Source organism: Protopterus annectens, chromosome 6.part0 (assembly GCF_019279795.1).
Source record: "Protopterus annectens isolate FY-2018-M chromosome 6.part0, PAN1.0, whole genome shotgun sequence".
NCBI classification, from domain to species: domain Eukaryota; kingdom Metazoa; phylum Chordata; order Ceratodontiformes; family Protopteridae; genus Protopterus; species Protopterus annectens.
The window spans coordinates 1106240687-1106255728 of NC_056737.1; the positions used below are offsets into that span (position 1 = coordinate 1106240687).

A 15042-nucleotide genomic window follows, 5' to 3' on the forward strand; every position below is an offset into this window, starting at 1 on the left:
TCTGAAATGTTACTTAAGGCTGAAGATCTACTTTCATTGAAAAACACTTTGAAAGTGCATATTGTTAAGTTTACACACTGTAAACATTATAATGAACCTGACTAGTTTGGCTATCACTTTGTTACATTTATCTCTGCCAACAATGCATACATGGACACTGCCTGTTGGCAGAATTAATTCCTTGGAAATATTTTAAGTAAATAACATGTCAGCTGTTCTGTACAGGTTGTGATTAGAGTGCCGTAGTTAAGACAGTGACAGTTGTAAACAAGTTAAACTTTCTCGACTCTGTGAATATTAAACCATATTGTCTGTATCGACATGCTGTGTATCTTAATTACAGTAGTGTACCTGCTAATCTCTTTGCTTGTGCTCATGCTATACGGTTTGCTTGTGCTCATGCTACACGGTTTGCTTGTGTTCATGCTTTCTTGCAGCTCTGTTATGTACTTTTGGATAATCGTGTGCCCTTGTGTATGGATTTTTGTGTGTAGTTTTGTATGGATTTTTCTGTATATACTGTTAATCATTTGCCTTTTGCATGGGTTTTCTGTATATACTTTTGGATAATCATTTGCCTTTTGCATGGGTTTTTCTGATGTACATTTGGGTAATATTATAGCAATAACCCACGCCTGGATGTGGGTAATGCTGGATTTACCCACGGTTGGTGTGGTTTGGTCATGAGGGCGAAGCCCGAGTGGCCAAACAAAGCCAACCGTGGGTAAATCCAGCATTACCCACACCCAGAAGTGGGTTATTGCTATTATACAATGACATTATTTAAGAAAATAGAAATTACTTTTCTTAAATAATGGCATTGTATAATGCCTCCTTGCTGCCCTTCCGCAGCTGTCCGATATTCTGCGGCAGTTCTGATGTACTGCTCATGCGTATGCCTACGCAGTACATAAGAGCTGTGGGCAGAAGCAATGGAGAAAGCAAGATCTCCGTTTCTTTTTACAAACTGTTTCGCTATGTTAAATGGGTTTAACATAGCGAGACAGCTTTAAAAAAAGCAACGGAGATAATCTCTGTTGCTTTTTTAAAGCTGTCTTGCTATGTTAAACTCCTTTAACATAGCGAGACAGTGTGAAGCATGCACGTTTTTGAATATTAATGGGGGGTCATTGTTTAATATGCTTTTTATGATTATTTGTGCCCTCCAGGCCTAGGTTATGGCTGAAAACGTTGGACCAGTTCATTTAGCTGGTTAACAAAGTTACGATAAAAAATAAATAAATGTAAGGTTTTATTTCTTCTTTTGTGATCCTTCTCAGGCCCACATCCTGTGTCAGAGTGTTCAGGCATTTCTTCTTGCCCCTGATTTCTTCTCTTGTTCCAGTAACTACTCCCAACCCCTCCCAGGCATCCATTTGCTTACAAGGCATGTTGATTGTATAGAGTTTACATTCTGCTGCTCCAGAGCTATGAGTTTAATTTAATGTAAAGGTTCCAGCCACTTCTTGGTGTTACCTAGCATTCACCCATTTGCTGTTTGTTGTAGCATTGGTCCCAGTCCTACTGCCCTGACACCCATGGAAGCAGATTCTGTGGTGTCTCTCATTTGCCTTGGTTCATCACACCCAGGAGGCTGCTTTAATGTGTTTTGCTCCTGAAGTTTCTCAGGTTCAGGTAGATTACAGCCTGCTAGTGGCATGCATTGTAATTTATTGGTATAATCTGACTAGCAGTGGTGTTCTAGTATGTATCACAAAATACTGGCCTAAATTAACTGGTCCTTGTATAATAGCATATTTATTTAGCATAAATAACTCTGGGCTCACTCTGCTTCCCTGCCCTACCTTCATTCCCACCCACCCCCTCTTCGATTACATATATACCTACAGCTCCCACCCACTTAACCAGTCATAACCCACACCCGTACTAATTAACATAAGCAGCCAAACGGGCATTAATTGATCCTACCAAACAACACCAATACCTTAAGTTAAAAATCTCCATTCCAACTGCAAACTGCCTCACCTTGCTTACAGCAAACCTCTATACCCCCTTACTAGTAACACACCCACTAGCCTCCATACATACGTTGTAGTCGCCCCTTCCCAAAATATCTATTGCAGTCGACTTAATAAACTGAAACTACCCAGATAATATGCGTCACCTTAAAAAGACTTGCACATAACACTCTAACAAACTACCACTAGTTGTATGCTACTACTCTTCGTCTTCCTTACCTAATACCACACTCTACTGCAAAACAACGGTCTTCCTCCCTGGCAGACGTCACCACATACACACCCTAATGTACCACTTAAATATACTATAGCTTCATCCCTATTCTCTACCACATACAGTCTCTCACCTTTACAAAGACCATCCACTAAAACACACCTCCCACACTTCCCAGAAGCTAGAAAAAAGTACTAGATAAACTTGCTCAATACTACTTGTACATACTGAACCAGCTAATTCAGTATGGCGATATGCACCCTAGTCCTGGCCCTACTTCAACATCCACCAGACTTAAAACTTCCATAAATATCACTCCAGTATCTCTACAAACAAACAAGTCCCTCTTACTCCTCTTCAACATGAATGTCAGAAGTATAACTAATAAAATTCATGATCTGCATGCCCTACTCTCCATTTACTCTCCAGATATCCTGATAATGACCGAAACTTGGCTAAAACCCAATATTAACAACAATGAAATAGCCCCAGGTTACAGTATTGTACGAAAAGGCAGGAAATATAGAAAGGGTGGAGCGGTAGCTATACTTTTTAAAAATCACCTAATTCTAGACCACATAGACGTAAACATTCCTGATTTTGACAATGCTAAACTTATCTTTGCCAAATTGAAAATTAATTCTAATAAACACATTAATATTATTGGTGGTTATATCCAACTATGTCCCCACTCTGGAAAACATTTTGTACTGGATATCCGATTCTCTTCCTCATGAAACTATTCTGATGGGAGACTTCAGTGTGTGTGTGTGTGTGTGTGTGTGTGTGTGTGTGTGTGTGTTATATATATATATATATATATATATATATATATATATATATATATATATATATATATATATTATATATATATATATATATATATATATATATATATATATATAATATTCGTTTAAGGTTTCATGTTTGACTACTTCTGTCCAGTCTGACAACTAATTCCAGTTGACTACAACCTTATAGGTTCATACTAGGCTATCTGCCCTAGGGCATTTATAAGCCTAGCCAGAGTGTGTTTGGCTTTCGCCACCCATTTTAAATTAATTTTGCTATGCCCTTTTTCGAGGTTAGTATACTGTGCCTCTGTCTAACAGTGACACAGAAGTGATACCCAGGGTAAACCTACGATCTCCCATCCACTCATCAAGATTCCTCTTGAAGAGATTCAATGAGGGACTCTGCCTAACCTGGACTGGGATTTTATTCCAGAGTGAAGGGAGCCTCTGAGTTATGAATCTGTCCCTCCAGCATGTCCTATTTATTTCAGTGCTGAGGTTCAAGTCTCTCGAGAGCATAGCTCGATGGGATTTGGATTTTCTGAGGTGCAGCATGTCCATTAATTCCGGGTTGGGCATGGCTTTATACGTCAGGCACAGATCGCCTCTGAGCAGGTGGTATGCCACTGAGTAGAGCTGGAGTTTCTTTAACCGGGCAGCATATGGCATCTGTTTGAGCCCTATGATCCTCTTGGTGAGGTACTTTTGGGGTCTTTCCAGTTGCTGCAGGTGTCTGGTAAGGTACATCCCGAAAGGGGCATTGTACTCCATTATGGGCCTGATGAGGGATGAGTAAAGAGGCACGATGAACTCCCCTGATCTAGATGTGAACCTCTTCATGATTAGGTGGGCTATATAAAATGTTTTTCTAACCACTTTGGCCACGTGGTTGTCAAATGAGAGATTGCTATCAACTTGGGTCCCTAGGTCCCTAATTACTTCTTCTGTACTTAATGGATTACCACCTATGTGGTAATTTGTGGGCACTTTGTTTTTGCCAAAGGGGATGACTGTACACTTTTTGGCGTTTAGCTTGAGGCCATGGCTCTGGCACCAGTTGTCTGTTTCTATGAGGCCCTTTTGGAGGATGTTTGTGTCGGCTGGAGAGTCAATTATGGCGCCCAGTTTGCAGTCATCTGCGAACTTAGTCAGCCACAGTCCTTCCATGTTGGCCTGTACCTCCGAGAAATATATACCGAACAAGAGAGGTCCCAGGACTGAGCCTTGTGGGACGTCACTTGTAACTGGTTTGGAGTCTGACATGGCTCCAGCAATTCTAACCATGTGGGTTCTGTCCTTGAGCCAGTTTGCAACCCATCTAGTGACATAGGGGTTTATATTTAAGCTGGTAAGCTTATCTATAATGACCGAGTGGGGTATTGTATCGAAGGCTTTTGCGAGGTTCAGGTAGGCTGTGTGGACCACCTACCCCTCATCAATGGCCTTGGTGACTGTTTCAAAGAAATCAACCAGGTTTAAGAGGCAGGATCTGTCCTTAACAAAGCCGAACTGGGTAGTATCCAGTGTCTGTAGGTCCCCAATATCTTTATTTATGAGGTCCATGATGATCCTTTCCATAGCTTTGCAGACCAAGCTAGTCAGGCTTATGGGGCGAGAGTTTCCAGGATCCGTTGGTGCACCACCTTTGTGGAGAGTGACCACTGTTGCTGTACGCCACTCTTTGGGTACATATCCTGTAGTAAAGCTGAGATTGAACAGTAGTTTTATGTTTATGTTTAGCTCTTCTTGGAGTTCATGTAGGACGCAGCCAGGGACACCGTCTGGTCCCATTGATGCTGTGTTTTTTGCTTTGGAGAGGGCAGCTCTTACCTGAGCATCTGAGATGTCAGGGAGGCAGCACTCTGCTGGGATAAATATTTGCCCTTTTGGTGGGGAGGGGGGGGGAGTTTGTGCTGAACCTGTCAGCTAGGATGTTGGCACTGTCTGTGGGTTTGGTGTATTTTTTGTCATTTTGGACTAATTCTGAGCATTTCTGGGAATTCCCACCCAGGTTCCTAACATAACTAAAGAAAGCCGTGTGATTATCCTTAGTGTCCTGTGCAATTTTTCTCTCGAAGCTGGCCTTAGACGATTTTATGAGTGCCCGTAGTTTTTTGTGAATACTGATCAGAGATGCCTTCCCTTTTTGGGATTTTGCTCTATCATGTAGTATCTTCCTCCTTCTGTTGTATAGTTTGTTTATGGCCGGGGTCCACCAGACAGGACGTCTGCCTTTGGAGGATTGGGTCTTTGTTTTATTTGGGATTGCATGATCCATGCATTCCTGAAGGTGTTCATAGAATGCGTTTATAAAGGATTTTGCGGTCTGGGCCGTATTTTCCACAGGCCCGGGGGCTTTGAAGGATTCCATCTCGGTTTTGAGGAGTGTGAAATTTGCTTTAGAGAAGTTTTTCACTGTGGTTTTCAGGGCAGGGGGTGGAGTCGGGATGTGAATATTCAGTGAGATTAGTTTATGGTCTGATCTTACCAGTGAGGGATACACTTCTGGTCTGGAGCATAGAGTCCCCATGTTGGTGATGATCAGGTCCAGTTTGTTTTCCCCTCTTGTGGGAGTGGTAACCAGTTGTTCCATAGCATTTGAGTTTATAAATTCTAGGAACCTTCGGGCTAGGGTGTTGGAGCTAGAGTAATGCTCACAGTCTATGTTTGGGTAGTTGAAATCGCCCAATATAATGGTGTTTGGAGAGACCTTCATATTTTCCAGTGTTCTCAGGAAGGCTGAGTGGGGTTCCTGGGTTTGGGAGGGTGGTCTGTAGCAGGCTATAAACTGGAAGGCAGTTTACCCACTGTTAGTTGCACATGGATAGTCTCTGATGCTTCTTGCTGTGCCACCAACCTGGAGGTGTGGGTATCTTTGAATATTGATACTCCCCCTCCTTTTGTGGTACGGTCCAAGTTTTGAGGCCGAAAAGCATGGTATGAGGTATAACCTGGTAGTGCTGGGGTGCTCTTGGGAGCCTTGAACCAGGTTTCTGTTACTGCACAGATATCTATGTTCTCCATGCTAAGGAGAGTTTCGAGTGCATGCATCTTGAGGTTTAGACTTCTGGCATTGAGTAGCATTACTCTTAGTTTCTTATCCCTTGTGATACCTATGGAGGTGGGTTTGTCTTTTGAGCCTTGCCTAAAAAAGGCACTATGGGGGTAGCAAGAGCCTTTGCCAATATCCGAAAGCCCAGAGGTGACAGGTGCAAGCCATCCCTAGCAAAGCATCGTGGCTTGTCGAGCATGTCATCCCAGGCTGACAGGCATTGGATCCCCTTTGAATGACACCAATACTTAAGCCAATTGTTGAAATTGATCATCTTGTCTTTATATTGTGGCATCATTCTTGGTGAGGGTAAGATGCTACTCAAGGTCAGGGTCATACCAGCCTGGGCTACATGCTCAGAGAGCTCCTCTATGTCTCTTTTCATGTAGCCCAAGGAGGTATGTCTCAGGTCATTCACACCAACATGGACAATGACTGAGTCATATTTGTACTTGCCTTGGTGACCTGAGTGCTTGTGTTATGTGGTGGATCCTAGCGCCCGACAGGCAGCTCACCGTGACCTTCTCCTTGTTCAGCCTGGTGAGCGGGACGTCAGTGTGCCTGATGATAGAGTCACCTATTACAAGTGTATCAGGTGTGTTGTTTAGCCTTAAGGGCTGTGACAGTTCGGCACACTGGCTTTGTGAGAAATGTGTTGCACGTGTTTTGTTTTGGGGTAGCAGTTGGTTGGGTGTCTGCTTTGGAGGTCTCTGCTGCTTAGGCAGATTTTTATTTAGAGCCACCGAGTATGTTTTTGTGTGTTTATGTGTTTGGTTTACTGTCATGGTAGGTCTATGTGAGACTGGAATTGTAGTGAGTGTGGTTTCCTTCTTCTCCTGACTGGTTTCGCCAGTACTGAGTTGAGAGAGCTTAGCCTCCAGTATGGCTATATGGTTACATCTTTCACATGTGTTGGAATTTGTTGGGAGGAGGAGAGGGTTGTCTGTGTACATGAGGCAGTTGTAACATTGCCTCAAGATTCCCAGATTCACCAGCTGGACCGGAGAGGAGATTGACAACTGACCTTTGGACATGCTAGAATAGTATTGGGAATTCCTTTATAATTGAAAAAAAAGGGCCAATGGGGAACGAGGTACTCAAGGGGAGTTTGTGAGGGTGTAGTGTTTTTAATATTTTAGTGCTGACTTATATAATTGCTTTTGTGAGCAAGTGCCAGGTAACTTAAATGCAGTGTGTTTCAGGTAACTTAAATGCAAAAACGACAAACAGTAACTTTCTTTCAAGTGAAACAAGGAAATAAGTACAGTAAGCAATGCAGATATCACTAGGTATCCGCAGAAGCGCTGAAAAGCCTCGTTTTAGGTGGAATTAGCGTTTCAGGGAAATAACAAGCAAATAAACAAGCAGCATACAAATAAAGCTAGATTCAGCAGGCCTGGATCTAGTCTATGCTACAGCAAACAAGGTGTACCAATTTCAGTAAGAAACTGTTCAAATATGCAGACACTATAAGCCTTTAACCAGAAATTCCCAGCTCAGAAGGGCAGAGTCCAGCCTCTCCTCCCACAAGGGTGCAGACCACGAACCTTCTTAATGTAAAATAACTGGCCTGAAGCCCAAGTGCTTAAACCAGAACTAATACACTTTTTTAGAATAACAGACACTGAGCCCTCAGTCAGCAGTTCACAACTTAGAAGGATGTAAGCTACCTGTCCTGCCACCACAGTGCAGGCCACAAACCTTCCTAATGTAAAACAGCTGGTCTGAAGCCCAAGTGCTTAATCCAAAAGACTTAGAATGATAGCTACACTTTAATCAAGTTACTACCAAGCAGTAATGAATACAATTGAATACTTTTTAGTGGAGAGCTTTTCTAGTGTCCAGGCTGCCTTGGTTTTCCTCGTTCTGGTAGTTTTTTTTTTTTGCTTCTTCCTAGCTTCATACCCTGTATCTGTTGTACTCCTGGGAAAAGTGTTGTGTTTCACTGAGCCTTTATTCATTTGACATTCCCTCTGTCCTCTTTGCCATTTTGATTTGCCTTTCTCTGGACCCTGTCCAGCACTGTAATCTCCTTCATGTCTGTAAGGCTTTCAGATGTGTACTTGGTACCTTTTAGTTTCATATGGGCCAGATTTCTCATTGCTACATCCCTGGAGGTATACATTAACACGGTCATCATCCTTGCTACTGCCCTCCACGGTTCTGGTTGTGCATTCTGCAGTAACGACCCAAATCCAAGCTTGTATTGCTGTCCCAGGTATTCTTTTCTCCAGGTACTTGCCTGAAGGGTTGAACGGGAGTCGGTACCTCTCAGACCATTCCTGTAGAGTCTTTATTTTTTGCAGCAGCCTTGCTTCTCGATCAGATGTTTGACACCACCACTGCAAGCATTTTATCCTCTGGAAGATCCAGTTTTTCTTTCTGTGATATTAAAGAGGAGTCGTTTAAGTAGGCTTGTCCCTTGGACAAATCTCTGTGGGACACTGGTCATTATTACTTTTTCTCTTTAATGCTCATTCCTTACTGTCACAGTATGCTCTGCTTTTTAAATCACTTTCTCCCTCACCTGCAAAATGTCCTGGCCACGTCTGTCTGTTAATTACACAAGAAGCCTTTAGTGGGAGAACTAGTTGGAGGCATTACTGAAGTCCACAGGATTACATCCGATGGGTTGTCCTTGGTAACCCAATTACAGAACAGGATTGTGTTAATCTGAAAAGCTTGTCCTACTGTATATCCTTACTGGAATTCATTAAGCATTCTTTTCTGTTCTGTTGTAGGCCATATGCTGACTGCTGTGTAGTTTCCTGGATCACTTCTTGTGGGCTTCACCTCCTGACTTCCCCAATCCTCTGGGACCACTCCTCCTTAAGGGAACATTTGAAGATGTTTGTCATAGGGTGAGCTGCTGTCCCAGCAACTCTGTCAAGGATCCTGTTTGGTATCTGTCAGTTGTTTAGGTCTGTATCAGTTTTCACTTTTCCTTAGCCATTTTTATGTGGCCTAATCACTCATTTTCTGTATTGTTCCACCATCCCAGACTGGTTACTTGTTTGCCTGTTTCTGAACATCAGCAGGAAATATTCACTTATTATTCCTACGCACTCATGGCTTTATATTTTTTCTTTTCCAAGCCATTGCTATCTTTTCCCTACATGCCTTCATTCTCCCAAATACCTAAAATGTGGCCTTTTTCTTCTCGCTTCATGCATGCTAGTATTCATCCCCCCGCCACTATTCCACCCTTTGCCCCCTGGCATACCTTATTGCCTCTTTTTGGCATACATTTAACTCCCTATGGTCTACACCTTCACCACTAATTCTCTGATTTTCTATTCCTTGTCCTTGATAGTGTTCATCTGTTTGTGAACCATACTTGTTGTTTTTTTTTTTTTTCTTTACCTTTGCAATTGTCATCATTCCTTTTTGCTTGTCCCCTCCCAGTATAACACCCTTTACAACTTTCCTCTCCTCTGTCTCCCCGTCTTTATGAAGACTTTTTGCCTCTTAACTTTTTCTGTCTGTATACCTTCTTTCCGGTCCACCTGACTGCTGACTATTTAGCACATACTGTGACTGCCCATTTGCTGCCTGTTACTGGAAAAAGAGCCAGTTGATGCATGGCTATCATCTAGCCAGCCATGATGGATTTATCATTTTCTGGACCTAACCTCTCCCTTGCTGCTGGTGCATGGTCAGAAATGTGAGGGCCTGGTTTGTCCTTCACTGTTAATGAGCATGTTCCTCTCATATTCTACAATATGGGTACTGCTTGGCAGATACAAAAGCATGTCTGTAGTCCATGAGCCAAGTGCTGTGATTGCAACAGTCCAGACTGCTTCCCTCCATCTGCCTGGATGGGCAAAGTGGCATTGACTACTCACTCCCACCTTTACTCTGTTTCTCTTATTCCTCAATCCTGAGTTATTTGAGAGATGGTATGGGCTTTATTCCTGTGCAGCATAGAGCTGGTATAACTTTTGTCCACATTTATTTGCTCGTAAAGCCGCAGTCTGTTTTTTGTGACTACACCTGTTTCCGTTTTCATGGGCATTGTGAACCACACCACTCGCTGCATGGTCATTGCATGTCACTGAAGTCCTACTATTTAGATCCCCTCATAACATTATATTTGCAGATAATTTGCTGAAGAATGCTTGCCTTTCTGGTGTTAACCACTGCATTGTTTGATCCTTTTCAGGTTTAATACTGTGCTTTCTTTCCACATTCTGGGCGCTGGAATGCTCCATTGAGTCCCAGTTGGACTGTAGTCTCTCTCATTGTAACCTTCCTGTTCTTACCCACCTTTCTTTTAATTCTGTCCTTGATCAACTCTTCATCCTCGACGCACTCTGTGGGAAACCTGAATAGGGCATTGATTTACTGACTGTGTGTGTGTGTGTGTGTGTGTGTGTGTGTGTGTGTGTGTGTGTGTGTGTGTGTGTGTGTGTGTCTCTCTTGTCTGTCTTTTTTTTTTTTGTACTGAGCAGCTTTATTGCCAAAAATCCCAAACATGGACTCCTATTCCATAATTTTTTCCATTTTCAGGTACTTCCCCCTCAATTTCTTTCCTGACGTACCTCTTCATTCTTGCTTGCACTTTGATTCCTGAAAACCTGTACTCCAGGATTTCCATATTAATTTCACCTTCCAATGTTCGCATACTTGGACCATTATGAAATATTGCCTTGGGGTGGTTATGTCGTCTAGATCACTGTGAAATAGCTTGGTGTATATTTAGCCTATTTTTTTTTTTTTTTTTTTAACATTACTGAAAAGAGAAAAGGAAGCTCGCAAGTAGCAGAAAACCTTGCATATCTGCTGTTAATTTTTGTCCAAGAACAAACCTACTATAGTTAACTAATCTTGAGTAAGCCACTGAAGGTATCCTTCTGTGAGACCACTGTCTCAAAGTTCAGAGGCTGTAACATTTGTTTGGACATGAGGAACATTTAGTAAGGTAGACATAGTCTGTCTTCACCCGTCAAGACCTAAATGATTAATTTTGAATTCCATCTTTTGTGTAAAGAAGATTTAGCTCTGCATCATAATTATCTTAACTCGGTGGAGGGGGTGCAGTAATTGTGCAAAATATAATTTGTTTAAAAGGATACTGATGTATTGACAAAACTGACCTTTTTTTAGCTTTTGGTCGAGTTTGTACAGAACACTTCAATCCCATTGGCAGAAGAGCTTGTGGAATCCGACCCTAAGGAGATCACTTGTCTGTCTCTACTTCCTGTTGCAGAGAGTTCTGAATGCAGCCAGCTCTCCTTGGCAGGTAATCCTGTTTGTGTACCATTTTTATGCTGTAATGGCATCTGTCTGTGTGTACTCAAAAAGCAGGCAAGTTGTCTGATAGAAAATAGTCTCTTTCATATACTTTTGTTAAGAGTAGGTTTGAAAAATATTAGTAACTATGTTTTCATAATTTCTCCAGGTTTTGCAGGCATTTAAAGATCACAGTAGTGTATAGCTTTCACAGTTCTTTTGTATTACTTTTAGCTTGCACTTTGATTCCTGAAAACCTGTACTCCAGGATTTCCATATTAATTTCACCTTCCAATGTTCGCATACTTGGACCATTATGAAATATTGCCTTGGGGTGGTTATGTCGTCTAGATCACTGTGAAATAGCTTGGTGTATATTTAGCCTATTTTTTTTTTTTTTTTAACATTACTGAAAAGAGAAAAGGAAGCTCGCAAGTAGCAGAAAACCTTGCATATCTGCTGTTAATTTTTGTCCAAGAACAAACCTACTATAGTTAACTAATCTTGAGTAAGCCACTGAAGGTATCCTTCTGTGAGACCACTGTCTCAAAGTTCAGAGGCTGTAACATTTGTTTGGACATGAGGAACATTTAGTAAGGTAGACATAGTCTGTCTTCACCCGTCAAGACCTAAATGATTAATTTTTAATTCCATCTTTTGTGTAAAGAAGATTTAGCTCTGCATCATAATTATCTTAACTCGGTGGAGGGGGTGCAGTAATTGTGCAAAATATAATTTGTTTAAAAGGATAATGATGTATTGACAAAACTGACCTTTTTTTAGCTTTTGGTCGAGTTTGTACAGAACACTTCAATCCCATTGGCAGAAGAGCTTGTGGAATCCGACCCTAAGGAGATCACTTGTCTGTCTCTACTTCCTGTTGCAGAGAGTTCTGAATGCAGCCAGCTCTCCTTGGCAGGTAATCCTGTTTGTGTACCATTTTAATGCTGTAATGGCATCTGTCTGTGTGTACTCAAAAAGCAGGCAAGTTGTCTGTCAGAAAATAGTCTCTTTCATATACTTTTGTTAAGAGTAGGTTTGAAAAATATTAGTAACTATGTTTTCATAATTTCTCCAGGTTTTGCAGGCATTTAAAGATCACAGTAGTGTATAGCTTTCACAGTTCTTTTGTATTACTTTTAGCCTGTTTTAGGCAGCAGGTTTGTAATGTTGCGATATTTTTGGATAAGTTATGTAAGGAGGAGGGATTTCAGCAAAGTACATCATGCTATAGAAAAAACTTGTCCAAAAGTGATATTACAAGTTACATACATAAATATGTTTTATATATGTGTACGGTAGTAAAATTCTAACTTTTTAATGTAGAAATGAAATGGCAGTTATGTAGGAAGTGTTTCAGAATGAAAAATGTGCTTTGTGCTAAAGATGTGTTCAGGAGCAGTGTACCATGTACCAGCTGTGTGATATTAACTGACACAGGGAGGAGGCTTTCTTAAAAAAAACACAGAGGCTGTATTAATGACCACACAGGAAGGAAGTCTAGCAGGGACAGAACTTGAGCATAGGATCACATCAGTACTGAATGAAAAGTGATGTGACTACGTCAGCATGCAGTAGTAGTGTAATTGAGTTGGCACACCTGTCTCACTCTCTGTACCAGCACACTGAATCTCCAAGTATCTTGGCATATGTATGTAGATGTTTGCTTTCAAGAAATTACACCTCCTGTTCAGACTGAATCACTAGTGTGTTTCCCTGCCTGCCTAACCTTTAGCTGAGCAGAGCAGTTAATTTTGCTAAATGTACTAACCACTTTTCTCTAGTTAAGCTCTACATCTTGCAAAGCTGCTGCGAGTTTTTTTGAGGCAGTTTACCTGTTTATCTTGTTCACTGCTTGCTACTTCTGTGAGACCGAGGCCTACTTGTCTCTCACCATTAGATTGCCTCCTGCTCGAGACTGGCGGCCTGGCAGCATCACCCTTTTGCCTCTCATTGCTGCTTATTTTTCACAAGTCTTTCATTGTGATTACTATTTGCAGATTTCTGTTTACAAATGAGACTTCTGCAGTGTATTATGAACAAGTTGGCCTTCATAAAGCTGTATGTAATTATTCTTGTTTTGTTTTCCAGACCTTTGCCTGTGATGCAGACAGAATAGCCTGGCTTTCCACCATTTGGTCACGCCCCTAAAAGTAATAACACTGTGTATTGAATGTTAAAGTGCCAACCATTTGTATTTTATGGGACAAGAATCCTGTTACTTTTTGCCTGTTAGTAACAAGTTGGAATAAGATTCCTTGGCACCCTAGGGTGTATTAGGAGATCAATTGGAAAGTAAATATCCAACTAAACCACACTTCAAACTAAGGAGTACCTGTGCTGTGGTAAGCCAGTTAAATATCTCTGCTCACAGCCACCGCATGCTTCTCAGTATTTCGGATTTTCTGTATACTAGAATTGTTTATTTTCCCTCTTGACATGCCTCTATGCTTGGTATCACCATGTTTAAATGTGAAGCAGCTGTACAAATGCTACATCAAGAGTTTATTGAATGGGGGACATCTAAACCCGGGATCCCACTCAAACTTGTCTTTACTCTTGCCGCCCTACCACTACTTTTGCTTTTTTGTAAATTGTTTGCTGAATGGGTATAGTACTGATTATTTTGTGGGGTTTTTTTTTTTCACCAGTTATGCCTTTAATAACTGATTTGTGTAGACTTTGTTAATGGATTGTCTTGTTCTGTGTTTGATAAACCTTCATTATATGGGAGCTTTTCTTTGTGGGTCACCTTTGTAAATGGTGTCTGCCCAGTAGACCCCGTATGACATTTTTGGTTAACATAAAAAGTAAAAATCTGTCATTTCAGAGCTCCTTTTCCTGGATGCTTTTCTGTGTGGGTCACTTTTGTAAATTGTCTCTGCCCAGTAGACCCAGTACGGAATTGTAGGTTAACAGAAAAAATAAAAATCTTTGTCATTTCAAAACTGCTGTTCGTGGATGTCTTCGTGAGGAAAGCTAATGTTCGTTACATTTTGGTGTGATGCAGAAGGGGACCTTAAGTGTATGTATTCTGCCTTTAAGTGGATTCATCAGTCTGCTTTACCTGTCTTTCCCATACTTCATGACCACTTGTCCTTCACTTTGTTGAATGTCTTCTGGATTTCAGTTTTGTGGCTCGAGAACCCCATTTGTGAGGAGATACTTTCACATATCCAGAGAGTAGTTTTCCCCAAAGTCTGCCTTTGTCCTTTCTTCTCTGTTCAGGATGATTGACCCCTTACCTTTTTCCTTATATCATCTTGTATACCTATGTCATAGCCTAGTACCAACCTATGAACTTATCGGCCCTAGGGCCTATACAAGCCTAGCCATAATAATCCCCTGGATATTTCTTCCAACAATATTTACTTCCCTGGACCCCTGTCTCCCATCCAATCGTCAAGTTTTTCTTTTGAAGAGGGCCAAGGAGGCACTCTGCTTGACATGTATGGGAAGTCTCTGGGTCAGGAATCAATCCCTCCAGCATGTTTTGTTCATTGTAATGACAAGGTTTAGATCCCTGGAGCATGTGGCTTTGAGGGATTGGGATTTCTTTAAGTGGAGCATGTCCAATAGCTCAGGGTTTGACGTAGCTTTGTATGTTAAGCAGAGCTCGCCTCTGAGAAGACGATATGCCACAGAGTATAGCTGGAGTTTTTTTTAGATGGTCCGCATAGGACATTTGCTTTAGGCCTGTGATTCTTTTAGAGAGGTATTTCTGCGGCCTTTCCAGCTGTTGCAGATGTCTTGTGAGGTACATACCAAATG

General features: G+C 41.5%; 1 protein-coding gene across 1 annotated transcript in view; it reads left to right on the forward strand.

Moving 5' to 3' along the window:
- ZNF410 (zinc finger protein 410) overlaps positions 1-15042 on the forward strand; it is a 669052-nt gene that overhangs the window by 26911 nt on the left and 627099 nt on the right. The window contains exon 2 of the mRNA XM_044074718.1: positions 11146-11281. Coding sequence (XP_043930653.1) covers positions 11146-11281 — 136 coding nt within the window. The remainder of the gene's footprint in view (positions 1-11145; positions 11282-15042) is intronic.